The sequence below is a fragment of the Heliconius melpomene genome, chromosome 11, assembly GCF_056956725.1.
Source record: "Heliconius melpomene rosina isolate 202511_hmr_F chromosome 11, ASM5695672v1, whole genome shotgun sequence".
In the NCBI taxonomy this organism is placed as follows: Eukaryota; Metazoa; Arthropoda; class Insecta; order Lepidoptera; family Nymphalidae; genus Heliconius; species Heliconius melpomene.
In genome coordinates, this window is record NC_140399.1 from 11,935,316 (window position 1) to 11,954,887 (window position 19,572).

The 19,572-nt window shown below is 36.8% G+C and overlaps 1 protein-coding gene across 3 annotated transcripts in view; it reads right to left on the bottom strand.

Moving 5' to 3' along the window:
• The window catches only part of LOC146534949 (uncharacterized), a 46,464-nt gene extending 31,843 nt beyond the window's left edge, over positions 1-14,621 (bottom strand). Inside the window, exons 1-4 of one of the 3 annotated variants that reach the window (XM_085192522.1) lie at positions 14,485-14,621; positions 14,219-14,365; positions 13,581-13,646; positions 10,861-12,269 (exon numbers count right to left, since the gene is read on the bottom strand). In XM_085192522.1, coding sequence (XP_085048648.1) covers positions 10,861-12,269; positions 13,581-13,620 — 1,449 coding nt within the window. In that variant the 5' untranslated portion in view covers positions 13,621-13,646; positions 14,219-14,365; positions 14,485-14,621. Of the gene's footprint in view, positions 1-10,860; positions 12,270-13,580; positions 13,647-14,218 lie in introns of all 3 variants that reach the window. The other 2 variants (XM_085192521.1, XM_085192523.1) reach the window with 2 other exon arrangements.
• Positions 14,622-19,572: the final 4,951 nt, after the last annotated feature.

Below are 19,572 nucleotides of genomic sequence, written 5' to 3' on the forward strand. Positions count from 1 at the left end.
AATACATTTCTCACTTCCGTTCACACATTTCCATTTGGACGGACCTTGTTTGGAGTACGAGTCCGAGTTTGAAGTTAGAAACACAAGTTTCTAACTTGTGTGATTATGTAAAGCAGTGGACTGGCTGTTACTTTGTTACTGGAAGTTGTTTCTTGTTTGCTGGTTTTTGATCTAGTGAGTTGAGAGTCACTAGCCTAGCCTTCTGGCGAATTTTCGAAATATTGCGTGTTGAATGGCAGAATTCAACGCCGCGCCTTGTTTTTTTTGCCAGAGCGAGAAAATCAATATGATTTATTCAACAGGGTGGAACTCGAACCCGCAACCGTCGCGATTATAGCCACATAACGTTTAACTTGAACCTGCAAATTTGAAAAGCGTTGTTTTATAAGCGTAATACCTACTACTGTAGTATAGTATATAAGGTCCACTTACATTCCTTCGTTCGTACGAACTCGCATAACGATGCATCTCAAAATGAGCGTGAAGCCGGTTTTTATCGATTCCATTGGTTTCGACTCAATTATACAATATTAACCTTCAAGACAAAACTTAGCGTCAGATCAGGAAACTGCAAGGCCAATTTGTCAAATGAAATTCCTTATTTATGGAATGAGATTATTTTTCACGGTTTGTATTATTTTATTATATTTGCTCGTAATGTTAAAAGTCCAAGGTTCGATTTCCGTTTAAAATTATTTTGCTAACAACAACTTTTTTTAACCTTAAACACTTATTTGATAGATAGCATATTCTTATGTAGATAGGAATATTTTTTTTATACCAGAGTGAAGAAATGAAAATATAAATTTAAATAAATATTTTATTTATTTGGAGTTCGAACCCACAATCGTCGCGTTACAGTCACACTCTTGTGTCGCATGTTTAATTATTGGTAATGGTCAAGTTAGTGAGTTCCAGTAATAGTATTTACTCTGTTCTCTACTTTCTACGCCTACAGAGGTGTAGCTGTGAGTACGTGCTGGAGGAAAGCGCGTACGTGATACACATATCACAAATCATAATTTGAAAGTTAATACATTATCAATTGACACTTAAGTCACAAATATCAAGATATACATATGTATGTATGTAAAAATTGTGATGTCTTAAATTTACGCGATTATTACACATTTTAATGTCTTAAACAGCATTAAGCGCGTATATTTTATAGTAGATAGGTACGACCACGACCAATAACATTAGAGGTCTAGAGGTGCTACAGGTGCGTTCTCAGAATAGTGTCTATAGAGAAAGCATACAAAAACTTTTTTTTAAATTAGTTAATAACGTAGTTCAAGCAGGCGAAGCCGCGGGCGGGCCGCTTGTATATATATACATAGATATATTAAAAATAGAATTAACTAAACAAATATAATTTTACGCCGTATGTTATACCAATACATGTGTTTTGTAGAGCTTCATAATTCGAACAGGAAATTAAATGACAGCCCCTCGGCGTGACTCAGTGTACGAGTATTAGTTGACCGCGAACCGACTGTTTTGCACTTCTTATTTAGGTTAATATTTGTCCAATACTATTATATATAGTACTAGCGGCCCGCTCGCGGTTTTACCCGCGTGAACTATGTTATTATTAATTTCTGTCTCCATGACTACGTCCTAGTGACGTCTATGCAAAATTTGAGACTTCTAGCGTTTGTAGTAACGAAGTTTCATACAAACTTTCAACCCCAAAAACAACCCCTCAGAAGCCGAATATTGCAAATTCCCGTCTTAGCGAGCACCTACGTCCTATAAGTAACTCCTATGCAAAATTTGAGATTCCTAGCATTTGTAGTTTCTGAGATTTCGTGATGAGTGAGTGACCTTTCGATTTTATATATATAGAATATAGATTTATGAAGGTAATAAAAGGATTTAAGGCAACATGATACCGCCGTCGTGAGACAGGCTCAGCCTGAAAACGCAATGGTTGTGGGTTCAACTCCGGGGAATGATTTTATTTCATTCATATTCATTTTAAAATTATGTGGAAAGTGGGGAACAAAGTAACGCCAATCTACCAATTTTCCTACGCATAAAATAGTATGATGCTGCGTTTTTTGGAGCATTCATCGTCATTAATCGCTTGATTACTGTAAGCAGAGCAAATATGTTCTTTATTTGAACTTTCCCTAAATTGCAATTGAACCTGTACTCACTGTCCTAAACGTTACAACTACGCCAGATTTCTACTAAACATAAAATCGTTTTAATTAAATGATAGCCAGCTACAACTGTCGTGCACAGGACAGCTTACGATTTACGAACGAACGAAAATAAGTAATTTGGCTATAAATCTCCTGAAGTATTCCAGACGCGGCTATATTACTTTGAGCTAGCTACTGTCAAGGTTTACAGATGCATATAAAATTTATTTTGCCGCTTTATCACACGCTGAATATGTTCGTTTTTTTTGTATAGAAAATAACATCGAATGCATCATATAAGGCAGATCAAATATTCATTTGATCTGTACACTCACTTTAGAGACATGTAATAGGGGAAGACAGGGTAATGAGAGCCATCGGGCACTAGGAGCTATGCTGATTTCACGGAATGCAGGTACATTCGCGCAATCGTGAGCCTGCCTGACGCGTTCCAGTCATTAGTGCCATTTGTTTAGTCACGAGGGACGGTTGTGTGTTTTTTGCTCCACGCTGACAAAAAATTGGTAATTTCCTTACAGTACTTTAAAGAAGAGACATAATTTAGGGGAAGCTAAATAGTTTTATACCTGTAGATGATTATAATAACGAAAGATCTTATTTAAAGTACGATTTGCAATTTTTATATTTAAGAAAAATTATAAAGGTTCCCATTTCGCATATGAATGTTGAATAGGCTCTCATTAGCCGCATTTATCGGGTAATGGGAGCGACTGACTTTTTTGTAAAATTGTAATTGTACCTTAATACATGTCTGTGATTGATTATAACCGTGACTATAATTTTGTTAAATAATCAAGGTATAGTTCCTAATAAAAAATGACAAAAATTTCGACAAATGTGATTTTTATCAACATTTTCTCTTAGTAGGCTCTCATTACCCTGTTCTCCCCTACATATCTATCACCATTTCATTAGAAATTAACATGTTTTTTTAACATATTATTTAAAATAACATGTAAACCTGTGTAAACCACTTTGTTTCCCACGTTCCGCCGAATTGTGGCGACATGATTGCTGAGTGGCGGAACGTAAAATCTGCGCTCATAGATACTAGAGCGGGGAAATGAAAATAATTTAAATGTAATCATTCTTCCGAATGGGAATCGAACCCATGACCATCGTGTTTATAATCAGGAGTAGTGATTCCAACATCACAACGCCCTTAAATTTATTTGAACGCTTCAGTTTTATAATATTAGCAGCTACGATTCATCGCAAGTGTAACTCACCAGGACAGCCAAAAGAAATCATTTAAGTACACCCAGCCATATTAATAAAACAAAGCGATAGCTTAATAAATATTAAGCCATGTTTTCCAGACCATGTGGACTGCGATGGTCATAATATTTACATTGCCCTCCCTCTACACCGCTATCAGTTATCGTACGTACGTGTGTTATCAGTGTAGTGACAGGCGGCATCGCTCGCGTGGTCCAGTGGAAATAACTTGTGTATGATATATTTGTGACGCGCTAAAAATAACAAAACCGAACTTCGCGAGTCCTTTACATGAACCTGGGACCAATTCTCAATAGTGAGCGTAACGAAATTCACATATGTTCCAATTTGAACTCACGACCTCACGATTAGCAACCCGTTGCTAACAATTGTACAAACAGGTTAACTAATTGAGAACGTGTATCATCTACAATGTACGATAAGAGCCGATACAAATACATAATTGACAAGACCTCAATACAAAATTATCAATATTATCAACCTATAGGTGTATTTTGTTTGATCAGTTATATAGCACACTACCGGCCTGCCAGCGGCTTCGTCCGCTTGAAGTACATGTACTACTACTACTGTTTATTACATTATTCATATAATAAACAGAGTTGACTGACAGTCAAATGTGTCAAATGTCAATGAACAATTTAATTTACTCGTTCAGAAACAGCTTTAAATGTTAAATAATTGATTTGGGTAAGGATTTATAAAATTCTTTGTAAAATAACTGTAATGGTTACAAAACATACCGAAATCGAATCGAATAATCCAATATCGAAATCGAATCCAAAATAATTAATAGAGAACCTCCTCATTGTTTTGACAATTGGTTATAATTATAAATTTATAACAAACAAATACAGATTTACTATAAGTATAGATATGCACTATATTTGCACTTTGCCCCAGAGTGTCCCAGTGTCCTAGTGCCCCGAGTGCGGTGGCACTGTACAGCTAATACAATCCTCTATAATCAATGGCTACTGGGCTACAACGGCAATAATGGCAGTAAAAATAAAATACAATTTATGAAAGAGCTATCAATCCGGAATATTTTCTGCTTATCAATCATTATCATTTAGATAACGTATCGCTAATACACTGGCGAAGCAATGACTCATTTATGTGCTCATAAATTAACGTAACTCGGACGTCTCATGTTTAAATTATATATATTTTTAAGCTTCATATATTATAGTACGTAGAGGGGGCTTAGTGTTAAGACACTCCGGTCCTCCCTTTATAAGACATAATGCAGAATGAAAAGATTTATCGCTAATGTTCCTTAGTCAAATTCTATGAAGATTCCTTGTAATGGGCCATCCATAATATCTGTAGTTATATTAAAATATTTTTTACATATTTTTATATTATCTATATTTACTCTGATAGAAATCTAATAAAGAAATAATTGTTTATGTGCTTCACTGATGTTATGGCTATTTCTTGTGTAATTAGGGACACATTAAATAAATGTATATTTATCTTATCATTATCAAATTTTACTAATCGCATTTTAAGATTGAATTGACCGCACTATTTTTTCAATCTTTAGATTAAGTTTGCGTAAAGAGAAAGTATTGCTACAAAACAAAAACACATGTTGAAAATAATATTAAAATTCAAGCTTTATCAAAATCGTCTTATACAAAAAGAAGTTAACAATGATAATTATAAATTAATGTTCAAAAGAAGATGTCGCCGAGAGCGATGGCGGGCGGTTGTCCGGCGCAGGCGCAACACTGGCGAGCGGCAAGCCTGATCGGCAAGTTTGGTCCGAACATTATTACAAAATAAAACATTTACAATAGAAATGCAGCAGTACGCTTGCATATTGCTTGCTCGCATTCCGAGAGAGGTGACTGTCGCAGTGTCGCGTGCTTTGTGCCTGACTGTAAAGTAAGGCCTCTTTATAATATAGCTTGATAGCTTTCCTGTATTCCTTCGGCACGGTTTTGTTTTTAAACCGTCCGAAGAAGTTTTCTTTGCCTTTAAGGGGAAAATGAATTGAAGCTAGAATTAAGACTTAAGAGTTTTATCAAAATCGTTTCGGCACAATTATGATATCTTAACTGTGGGAATCCATAGCCACAGCGTGTAAACTACATAATTTCACTCTGTCACGGTGGCCACTGTAGGTAACAATATAGGTGCATGTTGGAAATTGTTCTTTGCACTAACAATAAAAACTACGATTCTTTTTAAGTGCACCTCTATCCAAAAGTTAGTCAAAAATACTAAATGTACAGACAAAATATTCATACTGTTTTGTTATAAGTATATATAAATTTAATTTCCTCGACTGGGGATCGATCCACCAACAAGCTTCTGCGCTTCGACTAGCCCCCCAAATAAATAAATAAATGTATATAAACAAAAAAACAATAAGGATAGAAAATAATGTATATAAAATGTAAATAATCAAAGCCGCGGCGCGTAGTGCCCACGTATGTAACCGGTCGCTGTTAGATTTGTCTCGGTAATAATTATGTAAAACTCTCACTCACTATTGTATATAGTTCTGCAGTTCACACGATAGAAAGTTAAGGTTGTAAGATACGTTTGTTTATATCGACATTGTGCAACATATACAAAAGATAGATAACACGTATCCCGCATATAGAAGGGTAGGCAGAGGTTAGTATGAGAGTGAGAATCAAACTCACACATGCTCGTGCCAAAACAATGTTCAGCTTGACAATATAAGTATAGATATCAGAATACAAACACAAATTAAAACACGAAGTAAAGATACAAGCACACGACCTTCACCCAATCTCATAATAACTTCTGTGCTATTTATTTACACATTTCAGTTCGCACAGTGAATTCATTTTGGTCTGTGCAAAATTACTAAAAGAAATTAGCTAGTAAAGTAGGTAATTACGTCGGTCACATTTCTCACGAGGCGGTTAATTGAAAATTTTCTTATTATACTAGGTCAGCTGTTAAATTAAGACCAACAGTTAGAGCTGACGAAGTAATACAATATTTGAGAGAGCATCGATGTGGAGGTGACGAGTTATATCCCGTCTCTTCCCGTGTAGCAAGAAAGGGAGAGAGAACCTAGTGTTAAGGCACTCCGTTTTCCATGCACCGCTAAATTTACGAGACAACGAGGGGTTGAGCAGTGGAACTAAAATGTTATACGCCTCATTTTGTGATGAAGCTTTAATCCAAGTCTTTTGTCATACTTGCCATGCCAACCACTCACTTTCATGTGTAACACCAGTAGCAGATTCATACACTGCATGTGTGGATTTAAAATGTAAGCCAATTAAATTGTTGTACGTATATATATGAAAGAAGGCAGTGCCACTTTCTATTCCGGTACAAATATTAAGTGCAAGTAATTTTTTAAAATTAAATCTAGATATTAATGTTTTTGGCATCACAAGCTAGATAGATATTAAATCCTATTTTATGTTTAACATAATACACGGTTTTCAACTGTATTAATAGTATTATTATAAAACTAGGCAGTTATACGTAGCTTTAGTGACACTGCAATACCATTATATCAGCGAGCTGATCTAATTATGGATCTGAAATCTAAAGCAAGAAAAGAGGAGGGGAACTCTTTGCGTCGAGTGGGAATCGAACCCACTGCTCCCCTTGCGCGACGACCACCACAATTCCCGAAGGCCTCGTTCCATAACAACGTAAGCATTACTGCAGTAAGAATGATTAAACCAATACAAACGCCGTTAGTTCAGACCGACCAAAGAGTAACGGTCCGCGGCGCGAAACATTTGAGGCATTCACTCTACCTAATAGGTAACAGACAGCAATGGCGAAGCGGCGAAGGTGTGAATTTATTTAATTAGAGCTTGCTGATGACCCAAATCTGATTTAATGCTGTTATGTTAGAGGCGCGTATGGTAATCAGTAAGCTGTTAAAACACACTTATTGTCTATTATATAAAAGAAAATCTCTACGGTGCGTTAGAAGGACAGAGGAATTTAACACACCGACTTAGTAATGCTTGTAAACAAAGAACTAGTAGTTCTTTGTTAGTCGGTGATTCCATAGAGTTAATACTAGGGGCGCGAACCGTAGTGTTCCTCCTCCTTGTATTGAAAGTCGGTTAAAAATACAGATTTATCACAAACAAACACATATTAATTATAAGTATAAGTATAGATATGTATTGTTATATATTTGCAGGTAAACTCATGTCTTGAGTTCATTCAAATGCCGATAACTTTTTTTAATGAACCGATTTTGATGAAACAGACTTTGACAACAATGAGGATCATGAGGACAATTATTACAAGTGAATTAAATTGAGATTCTTAGATTTTATTACATAGTTTGTCACAACTCTGTAATATTGAATATATTTAATATTACAATCAACAGACAAATAAACAAAGCTTAAAGCGTCTCACTTCCTTTCTACTAAAACAAACCTAAATCCGTACAAAATATATACATACGTCATTAAAGTATGTCATACGGTCAGACATTACTAAATCATCAAGTAAAATAACATTTATTAGTATATAATTGCGCCGTACAAGCGGATATGAGTCGTTTCCATGTAAAAATCCATAACCGTGTTAACTTGCGATCGACAGTCCGCCCTCGTGAGTCACTTCAGACGAGCACAACTATAAAACACTAGGGGTTGACTTTGAGAATTCATTTTTTAAAAGAACTAGGGGCTGTTTGACGAGTTGAAGAGAAGGCGTAATTTGTTTCGTGTAGAGAATATCACGTTCATTATGAAACGTTTCAAAGAAAATACCTTTGTTTTTAGTTTCACGCTCTATCCCGCATATGGCAGAGCAGGCAGAGGGAAACTAGTGTAAAGAGACTGTGACAGTAACACGTGTTACAGACCGAACTAATACTATACATTCCTTTCTCTACTTTTTGTTTATTAAGCAGACAACGTGTGTTGAGTTAATGATAAACCTAAGGTTACAACGTTAAATCCATATAGAGGAAATATATATATTATCAATAGAAACATTCCTATAATCGAACATACGACCAGCTCGTTAGCGCCAGTGTCATGATCGCATAGGAAGCGTATCATCATCAATACCGTAAGTAGTCGTCTCGAGTGGTAATTATTTGCGTAATAATGGTCGTTCAGTGTGCCATTAATCTCTTGCATACATCGATGATATCGCAATATCGCTTTAGAGGTCTTTAGCTGAATCTCGCGTCAATATAATATCGATCTACTGCTCTACTTTATAAATATATTCTTTTGTATATATGGTGGACTAGCGGCCCGCTCGCGGTTTCACCCGCGTGAACTATGTTATTATTAATTTCTGTCTCCATGACTACGTCCTAGTGACGTCTATGCAAAATTTGAGACTCCTAGCATTTGTAGTAACGAAGTTTCATACAAACTTTCAACCCCAAAAACAACCCCTTAGAAGTCGAATATTGCAAATTCCCGTCTTAGCGAGCACCTACGTCCTATATGTAACTCCTATGCAAAATTTCAGATTCCTAGCACATGTATTTTCTGAGATTTCGTGATGAGTGAATGACCTTTCGATTTTATATATATAGATGAGAGACTAGCGGGACTAAACATCTTGAATTTGGTTGGGAATCGGAATATCCTACTATGCGGGGAAGAGCGGAGAGTTAAACAACTTTTGATGTACATACAAAAGTTGTTTATTATCTCTTAATTAAAAATAAAAAGAATATAAAAAAAATATGTTTAATGTAGATAGCTCTACAGATACAAACTTAAGTTATTACAATTACTACAAACTGAACTTGAACACGACATTGATAACTGTTGCGAGTGCTCTCAAAGACAAAGTACGGTCCATCGTATATAAAACCAGAAAGACCAGTTGGTTTACGTAAAAAATGACAAAGAAAGTGATCTCGGATGCATCTGACATCCGCTCTAAATAACCATTCTGTTGAGATTTTTAAGAGGTCCCCTCTGATGAGACACGCATATTGAAAAATACCGTCGTGGTGCGTTTGATTCGTGCATAGTTGACACTAGCGGCCCTAGTTTCAAAACAAGCAGGAGGCCCTAGGCCTCCTGCTTGTTTTGAAAGTCTGTTAAAATTACAGATTTATCACAAACAAACACAGATTTACATATTGCATTACTGTCTTCGTTCTAATAAAATTTGACCAAACCCCAACACCAGAAACCATTAGCAATAAAACGGAAACAAATCGTAAATATATATTAAAGAACCGGTAACACTGAACCAATATACAGTCAAGTTCAAAGACAGTAGCGGCGATGCTAGTAACTACATTGCGTTCGAGCGTAACGTTCCGGTTCAACGGGCCCGTGAGAGAGGTTGCACGGTCACCGGACACTAATTATTTATTTAATGGACATTTTATGGCGTCGAGGCTCTATGGTGGAAGCGGTGATGAACAAACATCTTACTAAAGATAAAGATTATCCGCAGTAATTTATAATTGAAGTTTTGAAGCTTCTAGCACACAAAAAAAAAAGGTTTTCTAGCTATAAAAAGACTGTCTAAATTCATCGAATCAATTCAGAGAAATAGGCAAACGTATACACTTAAATGGATATCTAACATCGTACTTCACATGGACATATAGCATTTGCCCGCTTTGGCCACTTCTTTGTCATAGTATATATATTTACACACAGTGTAGTATTTCATAAATTAGTCCTTAACTTAATATCTAGAATCGAGTTCTTGCATAATACCGACAACATGTTTTCGGAACATCGATATCTCGTTACCATTCAAGGCGGCACTTTCGGGCCTATCGCAGAAATCGAGAGTGGCATCGATTCGACGGTCGCGTCGCCATTACGCGGTGCGCCATTTATGGTCCACACTTTCACCGTTTGATCAAAACACTTGCATATTTTATTGTGCAAGCTTTATTGGTTTAACCAAGATTCATTGGGCGTTAGGTTCCGGCATGTTTTTCAAGTTACAAAATAATGACGTCCTAAAGGAGGAGAGAATAAGTCAGGAGAAATTTAAAAGAACTTAACGGTTCTTTTCGCCAATTCCGAAAAATGCATGACGTGTGGCAAAAAACATAGCGATCGTATTGATATCAAGATACATAATGTTTGCAGGTATTATCGGAGAGTCAGGAGAGAGAAATTGACCCATAATAAACCCATAAAATGAATGTTTATTGTATTATGTACGCCAGTCGGATGTGATGCGCAGCGCGCGTGGTCAACTCGTTGCGCAATCCGCACTCGTTTGCATATTGTTGTCCATTGTTGTTTTTGGAGCGCGTATCTATGTTTTATATAATTTGGCTTTTTTGTCTGTTTACTGCAATTTTGCCTCGGGGTTGCGTTTAAATTGACGTTTGTACGCTGTTATTAGTTAGTACTGTTTACAAAGTTAAATATCTAGAAAACTATCAAAATAAAATTGGTACATAATTCGCTTCAATCATCAAAGTTACGTTAACATAGGTGTAAAAATAAGAAAGTAAGAGTGTACTGACCTTGAATCTATTCCTTCTGTTGGCGCGCAGTATGATGCCGTCGTTCTCGATGTAGTCGGGCACTTCCTTGCGGTTGGAGAAGTTGAACACCACCGACGTGGAGGCGGGCGGCGGCGGCCGGCCCCCCGCCCCCCCAGCAGCACGCGCGCCCGTCCACGCGCGCTCAATGCCGGCCGCGCCGATGCGGGACTTGGGCGGGGAGTGGCCGTTCACCAACTTGGTCATAGAGCTCTTTGGCGGTTCCGGTTGTGTCGGTTTCGGCTCCGGCTCGGGGGTCAACTCGCGGGGAGATATCGAGGGTGTCGCGTTGCCGTTCGTCTGGGGAACAGGGATGACCTCAGGCGGACGCACTATGGGCTCTACTACGGCAGACGGCGGGTCTTTTTTGATGGACACTTCCTCACGAGGCGTTGGGAATGGGATTGGCTGCGCCTCCTCCATCTTGTTGTCGGTCTCGTCGGCGGGCGCGGGGGAGGCGGGCATGGGGCGGATGACGCCGACGCGGCGCGCGCGGCCCAGCAGTACGGCGTTGGTGGCGGCCAGCGGCGGCAGGTGCGAGCCGTGTGCCGTCGCCCCGAAAGAGTAGCGCACCGACGAGCCTGCGCGCGCGATGCCTTCCAGGGCGGCGCGCGACACCGACTTGCTGTCACAGCCAGGCGGGGCGGCACCCTCGGGCTCGTCGATGGCGGACAGGTCGGCGGCGGCGGGGCTGGGCGAGCGCCCACGCGGCTCCGGCGTGGAGCTTCGTGGCAACGCCTCCAGGCCGCGCAGCACGGCCGAAACGCGCGCGGCCGGCGCGGCGCGGCGCGGCGGGGCCGACTCGAACTTGCGCAGCGTGGAGCGCACTACGTCGGCCGGCGGGCGCTCTGCCTCGCGCAGCAGCGGCGCGGGGCGGCGCGGTGGACGCGCGCTGCGCGGCAGCGGCGGCGGCGGCGAGGGCGGCGGCGGCGGGGGCTGCGGCGGCGGCTGCAGGGGCGCCTGCGGTGGTTCGTCGCGGTCGAGGCGGCTGAGAGCGTCCACGGAACGCGCGCGCTTGACGGAGTCCCGGCGCGGCGGGGGCGCAGCCCCGAGCGCGGAGTAGGAGGGCGCGGCGAGCGAGGCGGGGCGCGCGGGGCGTGCGTGAGGGCGCGGCGCGGGCGGCGGGCGCTCGTCCAGCAGGTGTTCGAGCGAGGCGGCGCGGCGCAGCACGGAGGGGCGGCGGCGCGGCGCCTCCCGCAGGGCGAGGCTCAGGTACCGGGACTTGAGGCGTTTCACGATCCCGGGCCCGTAGCGCAGCTCCTCGTCGTCCTCGGTGGCGGGCGGCGGCGGGGGAGGAGCGGGGGGCGCCGGAGCGGCCGGAGGACGAGCGCGCGCCGCACGGCGCTGCAGCAGCTCGCGCTTCCATTGCGGTAGGGAGCCGTTAGACATGCCTGAGTCCAAACAAAACGAGGCTTTATAGTACAGAATATAATTCCCTACAGACATACTAACGTATTCAAATTGTTAAATAAAATAAGAATGAATTGATGGATGGTAAATGATTTGGAAACATACACACTCTTTGGTCAAAATAACAGCAGATGAAAGAAGTTTTTCAGTCAAGAATCAGTTTTTTTTTATCTGCACAAGTTGAATAACTAATTAAAAATAAATGACAATGATAAGAAATAATGCTATTTGCATGGGCTTAGGACGGGGGCAGCCGGGTGCCCTGAAAAATTAAAAAAAATGCCATAGTTAAAAAAGTGGATAAAAGAAATTGTAGAATGTACAATTCTACCAATTTTTGTAATTTACAAAAAAGTGAATAGAATACTAGGATTTTGTTGAATCCTCTGCAACCAAAAGTAGTATACTGCATGTTTTTTATATTTGTGGCAAAAAAAATATATGGCAGAAGTGCCATCATATAAAAAAATTAAAGTTTTTAACATTTTTAAAAATCTAGTGATATTCCAGAAAAAAATCTACATAACACAGACAAATATTATGCAAATCTACAGGAATGTTTGTAAGATGTTATGGAACAAAAATGAGGAAATTTGGCTGCTTGTGGACAATTTATCCATACAAAAGCCTGAAATACTGTATTTATTGTATAAACACTAAAGTTGAAAAAATTGTCACACTTGTCCTAAAGCCCCGATCTAGCTCTGAGTGATTTTTTTTGTTTCCAAACATTAAAAATAACCTTTAAGGAAGTTGTGTGAAAGTAAAGAGTTTTATTTTAGAATATTTTAATGGCAAATAAAATTATTTTTTCTCTACATACATAAAAAAAAGAGGGAATATTAATTTAATATTTTAAATGCCTCATTCTGTAATATTTTAATAACCTCCCCCTCAATATGTATAATGAAATTATTTTCTTAAAATTAAATACTGATATTTCAAATTGAAATGTTAGTCCTTAGTAGTTAGTTAAATTTGAAAAAGTAAAATTAATGACAAAATGGCCGCTTAATTTTAAGAAAATAATTTCAATATTGTACAAAGACATGAAAATAATCATGTATTTTATGATTTTTTTATTATAACTATAGGTATAGTGTAAGACGTTACTACTTCTTTTTATCAAGTATTCTATTCAATTGACTTTTTTTAAGAAGTATTCTAAATTCTAAATCAATATTCTGTTTTAAATTTACTTGTTTATGTATTATGAACAATATGATTCAGTTAGTTACATTAAGTAGAAATAACTTTTACTTTATAATATTAATGCAAAGCATTTGACTCACCAAAGTCCTGAGAGGACTCGAGAATGGTTTCCACCATCATCCTGAGGGCAGCCCGGCAGTAAGCAACTGATTTAACAATCGCAAACAAAATCAATACATTAAGCAAATCTTTAACAAAAACTTAAATCAAATAAAAAACAAAACACATTGCATACATTAGGAATTATTATGTAAAAAACTTACAATATTCAAAAATATATGATATAAAAAGCTGGAAATACTTATGAAAATATAGAAAATGATCCAAAATGATTTATTTTTAATAAAGCAAGTTTTACATTTGAAAAAAGTGTTGTTACTACAACTAATATCTATGACAAAGCAAAAGCATTATAACAATATCACTTTTCATTGTAATATTTTTTTATAGTTATAATGCAGAAGTGATAAAAAGTGATTCTAACAAGTGATAGATATATTATTTTGAATTGCAGTGTTGTTGACCCCGCGGCACGGCATGCCAGTCGCCAGTCCGGCTAACTGTTCCGCTGCCTCCGTGGTGCGTACTCAATAATTACAAACAAACAGACAGCCAGTAAGCTCTCATTGTTACTTGCGATCAAGTATCAACAATAGGCGCCTCGCCATCATACACCGGCGCATTCCATCCGCCATGCTTCGCATAACTTCATTCTTACCTATTAAATATCCATCTGTCTCCTTATCAAGCAGTATAATAACACTCGGTTCTGATTTATAAAACGCGGTTAAGTTGAAAGATCATTCACATACAGTATTTGTAATTAATTTCACACTGTAATCACTCACAAATCACAGCCGTTTTTCTGAAACAAAACCAGGCTTCAGATTTCTTAACGGTCGATCACACGAACTTATTTATTAAATAATTAAAGCATATTATAATTCACAACTGTTACTCATACAAAATATTACAATCACTCACGTCCATAATGATAGCGGTAATAAAATTTAATAATAATAATTTGAAAACGAAAGCACAAACATACGACCACCAAGCGAATCGTAAAATATGACACTATGTCGAATATGTTCATATGTTGTTGGGTTCTTTGCATAGTCTATGGTCAAGGCACAGAGTGTATAAAGCTGCTCTGAAACTACCGTCAGGTTAGGCTAGTTACACACTTTCGTTTATAAATTAAAAAATATTATTTTTATAAGTAGAGTTTTTATTATATTATTTGTTATTTTTATATAGAGATATCTATTAAATATTCAAATTTTTATAAATTTTAAATTGCAAATATTTTTACTGATAAAAATGTTATTTACATTCGTTATAGTGTAAAAAAATATGGTTTCAAAATGACATTAAAGTGATACATCCATACTTTATCATTTCATATTTTTAGCATGATATTGAGTAAATGGAAAGAATTTAGTGATACAGTAATTCATTGCGTTTTCAATTATTTGCAAAATTGGTGACATTCATTTCGTAGTCTCTGGCAATAACTAATAAATTAAATCTGTAAGCATTTTATTTTATTTTAAGAATATAAATAGAATAAAGTTACAGGAAATATTTCAACCACATATATGTATTTTATATGATTTTAACATATAATTATAATACTTAATCGTTTGTTCTTTTCATCCATCGTATAAGAAAAAATATGAATACTTGCAATAAATAGAAACAATTTTATTATATGAATTTATTGCCTGTTTTTTCAACATTAAATCTGATTAAGTTAAATTTGTCAACATATTGTGTTTTATATCTAAAAAATAACTTATTGACATAAAACACAATATGTGACAATATTGCGATATCTGTTACTTAAAAATATTAACAATTATTTTTATTTGTCAATTAAAATTGCTTATATATCGAAGAACTTTAGCCAAGGCGCCATTTTATTATTTCTTACAGTCAGTTGGGGTCGTTATGATACTTTATCATCGTATCAGATGTTTCAGATCTTCAAGCTTAATATGTCAATGGAAATAGCTGTTTAAGTTGAATAATTATTGTTTAAGACACATTTAGTTATTTGTTATAATTTAGCTGGGCCATAATGGTTCTACATCAGATGTGGCAACTATAGCCTAGTCCTCGCCCAGGACTAATAGGAAAAAAGTTTGTAAATCATAGATTCATGTTTTATTAATGTTTTTTTGCAAATATATTCAATGTACACACACAATGTTTTTCTTTTTTATTATAGTATCGATAATGTACCGTCACATTTTAATTTTTACAGAGTCAATTCGACATAAAATATGCAGTGTAGTCATTTTATAATACTAATTTCAAACATTTTCGACAGATATTGTTACAAATATATTTTCTTGTACATTAAATGCTATATACAATCAAAGATTGCACTCTAAATTGGAAAATACATGAAATAGCGGCGACTATCGTGACAGGCGCTTATGGTGAGGGCGAGGGGAGGCTACCTTTTATCTCGAAGCTTAAATTGCGTTAGCTCGAGATCTCAATGAAGAGAAACGGTTGCCCACAAAAGGGTATTTCTTCATTTACTTTCTGCCTTAATAAAACCCCCAGGCTGGCGGAATGGCGTCAATTACCTTCAAGATAAACCTTTCCCTTGATTTAATGAGAATGTAATAGTCCCAGACTGATTGCTTCCAAAGACCTTTTGTAGACTCGCTACTTACTATTTTAAATCGATTTAGGACTAAGATATTTAAACTGAGCTTTTATTGCATTTGTATTACTTTTGATTTTGAGAGCTGGGAGACATAAAGTTGATAACTTTTACTGTTCTATATTTTTCGCAATAATCCAAATTAAATGTAATGTTAATACTTGGAATTATATTTAATCAAAGAGTTAGTAAACAAAAGTAGTTAGACAAACATAATATTCTTTGTTCAGTAAAATGTCAATCTAATTAAAAGCACCCTAATCAAGTTTTATTGCTAATTAACGTTCTTTTGACGATAGTTTTAATTAAAAATTTAGTTTTATTCGGGCGCCTGTTTGCAATTAATTGCAATACTACAATATTGTCAAACCTTTACGAAGTCTGTATTCCTTTTACACAAGCTGTGTATACATCTGTCATCTGTGTATATAATTATCTGAATTAAGGAGCGTAGGGGAGTGGAACCTCGTGTTAATTAAGACACTTCGTTCTCCACTTTCCGCCGAATTCTGGAGGCATTCGGGCGGGCATTTAGGCTACGCTTTTGTCTCGACACCAGAGTGAAGAATAAATATTTAATTTCCTCGAGTGGGGATCGAACCCATAAGTAGTCGACTGGCCTCTTAAGATGTTATTATTAAGTTAAGATCCTACTACTTTTATTTTAATAAAAAATAACACGAAACTGCGTGTTTTTTTACACCTTAGTTGTACCTTACAAATACAATAAAAAACCTTTATACTTGAACTGTGTATTTCTTGTGAGTTATCAAAATAAATGTAAAGAAATTAAACTTCGGTCACCACTGCAAAGGTCGACGTAGAATCAAACTCCTTTTTGCCTTTCAAAGCTTAAATGAGTTTTTTTCTTAATTAATCACTCGACATGAGTCCTTCTTACTTAAGTAATTTGTCCGTCTGTCGTAAACATTGAATTGATTAATTTATTTATAAAAAGAAAGAAAGTGTCTTTGTTTTGTTTTTTCCATTTTAAAACAGTGTTAGATGACACGCTATAGGATTTATTATAAATTTTAAAATGATTAAGACACTCTCTTACCCATTTTTACGCCATATTCTGGAAGCATTGCGTGTTGAGTGGCGGATCTCAACGCTGCGCTTTGCTTGGTCATCAGAGCGAAGAAAAGGACATATAAATTTAAGCAAAAAGGGGATCGAACCCACAACTACTTGCGTTTATATTCACACTTTAAGATTTTGTGCCACGAGTGACCAAAGAAATTAAAAATGATATAAAAATTCTCCAAAACAAGTAATTTATCGGCGAATAATCCCGGAACATTTTGTTCAACACAATGCGCTTGCCAGTTTATTCGTTCAATATGCAAGTTTGTAAAAGACCACTCACGTTAAAAATTGAAGGCTAAATGTGAACGATTATAATAAATTAGATTTACATATATTTTTCTGACTTCACGCTGTATCCCACACAGCAGCTGTAGCAGGGTAAGCAGAGGGATCCCGGTTACCTAGTGTTAAGACATTTCGATTCTCATTTAGACACTTTGTTTTCCTCATTTTCTGCCAAATCCTATAGCAGCTATATATAAACCATTTAAAACGTCCACTGTGTTTTATAACTTCTAAGAAAGTTTCCCAAGTAATAGGCTTATAAAGAATAATTTTACAGCATACAGTGTTGTTTGAACAGTTAACAGCCTCAGGGCCTCACCGTCGCAGCTCTACCAGCTCCACGGTTTATATAAAAAGTTTCCTTTGGAGCGCAACTTTTGATTGCTCGGAAGTGATTTTTCTGAGACGATAAAATTTGTTTTACGATTAATAACAATGTGTATTGGATCTCGGAACATAAATAATATTCTAATTATATTTTTTTATTGTTTTTTTATGAATAACTAAGAGTTATTAAACTCTTTATAATAGTGACGATCTTTAGAACAGGATCAATAGGAGCATTATTATTGCAATATTTCTGGTTTTAGCAGCATGTACCTACGGCGTCTTACGACTACGAGTCCATCATGGCGGGTTTGTATATTTTCCTTGCTCTGGTAACAAGAAAAAGTTGAGTTCCTCGGAGATGATGCTATGATCTAGACGCGGAATATTACATGAAACTTAACAAATAATGTACTGAGCACAGGGCACCTAGTGTTAAAACCTCAAGCCGCGTTTTACTTTGTGTTCAGACGCTTGCATCAAACTAATAAATATATATAATACTAGCCCCCCCCCGCGGCCTCGCCCGCTTCAACTACATGTTTATTCATTAAATAAACAGAATTGACAATCATAGGTGTTGACGTTAATGAATAATTTAATTTACTCGTTCAGAAACAGCCTTAAATGTTAAATTATTAACTGGGGTAAGAATTTATAATATTCTATGTAAAATAACTGCCGTTACAAAAATCGAATCGAATAATCCAATATCGAAGTCGAATCCAAAATAATTAATCGAATAAATGAATCGAATATCGAATCGAAAATGTTTAATTGAGAACCCCCTCCATGTTTTGAAAGTCGGTTAAAAATACAGATTTATTATAAACAAATACAGTTCTTCACTTTTATTATAAGTATAGATATTGATTGCTATATGTATTGTAGGCAAACTCATGCCTTGTTCATTCAAATGCTGATAACTTTTTTTTAATACACCGATTTTGATGATACAAACTTTAGAGGGTAAGTTGAGTAAAAACAAACCAATTGGTGAAAGTTGTAAGGAAATCGGTTTAGTACTTTCAGAGATAAGCGTGACCATACATACAGACAAACAATAAAATTTAAAAAATATATTTTTGCTTCCTATTATTCTTTTTAAGTGCCCCTCTATACATGTAAGTCAAAAATACTAAATGGACAGACAAAATATTTTTACTGTTTTATTATAAGTATAGATTACTGTAAAAGCTATTTAATATTTATATATTTATACACATATCTTAATAAAAAATGTAATCCATTTTCATTACGTACGCAGACGTCGCCTGATTTTGACTATATAGCATACAAACGTTAAAAAGTAATATTGATAATAAATGAATATATTTTATCAGTATTCAAAGAAGCTATGCCTAATTTGCGCTCTTGATAGAGTGAAGAAATAAACAAAAATAATAATTGCCATTGAATTCACTACCATCGCTAATATAGTTAGATGCTATTCCACTGCGCCATTACGGCCTCGTGGTTTTGTTTCAATTATTTTCTTAATTTCAACTCAACGGACATTTTGGCTGTAATCCCGTTATCATGCAATATAACGGAAGATGAACGGAAGGATGCTGCGGGCATCGCAGATATATGGAGATAACGGGTGAGCGAGGGATAATAGGGCAATCGGCGTTTTCGATAAACGGTCATTAGCCGTGTACAATAGGTTACACAAATTGCACGCCGTTTCA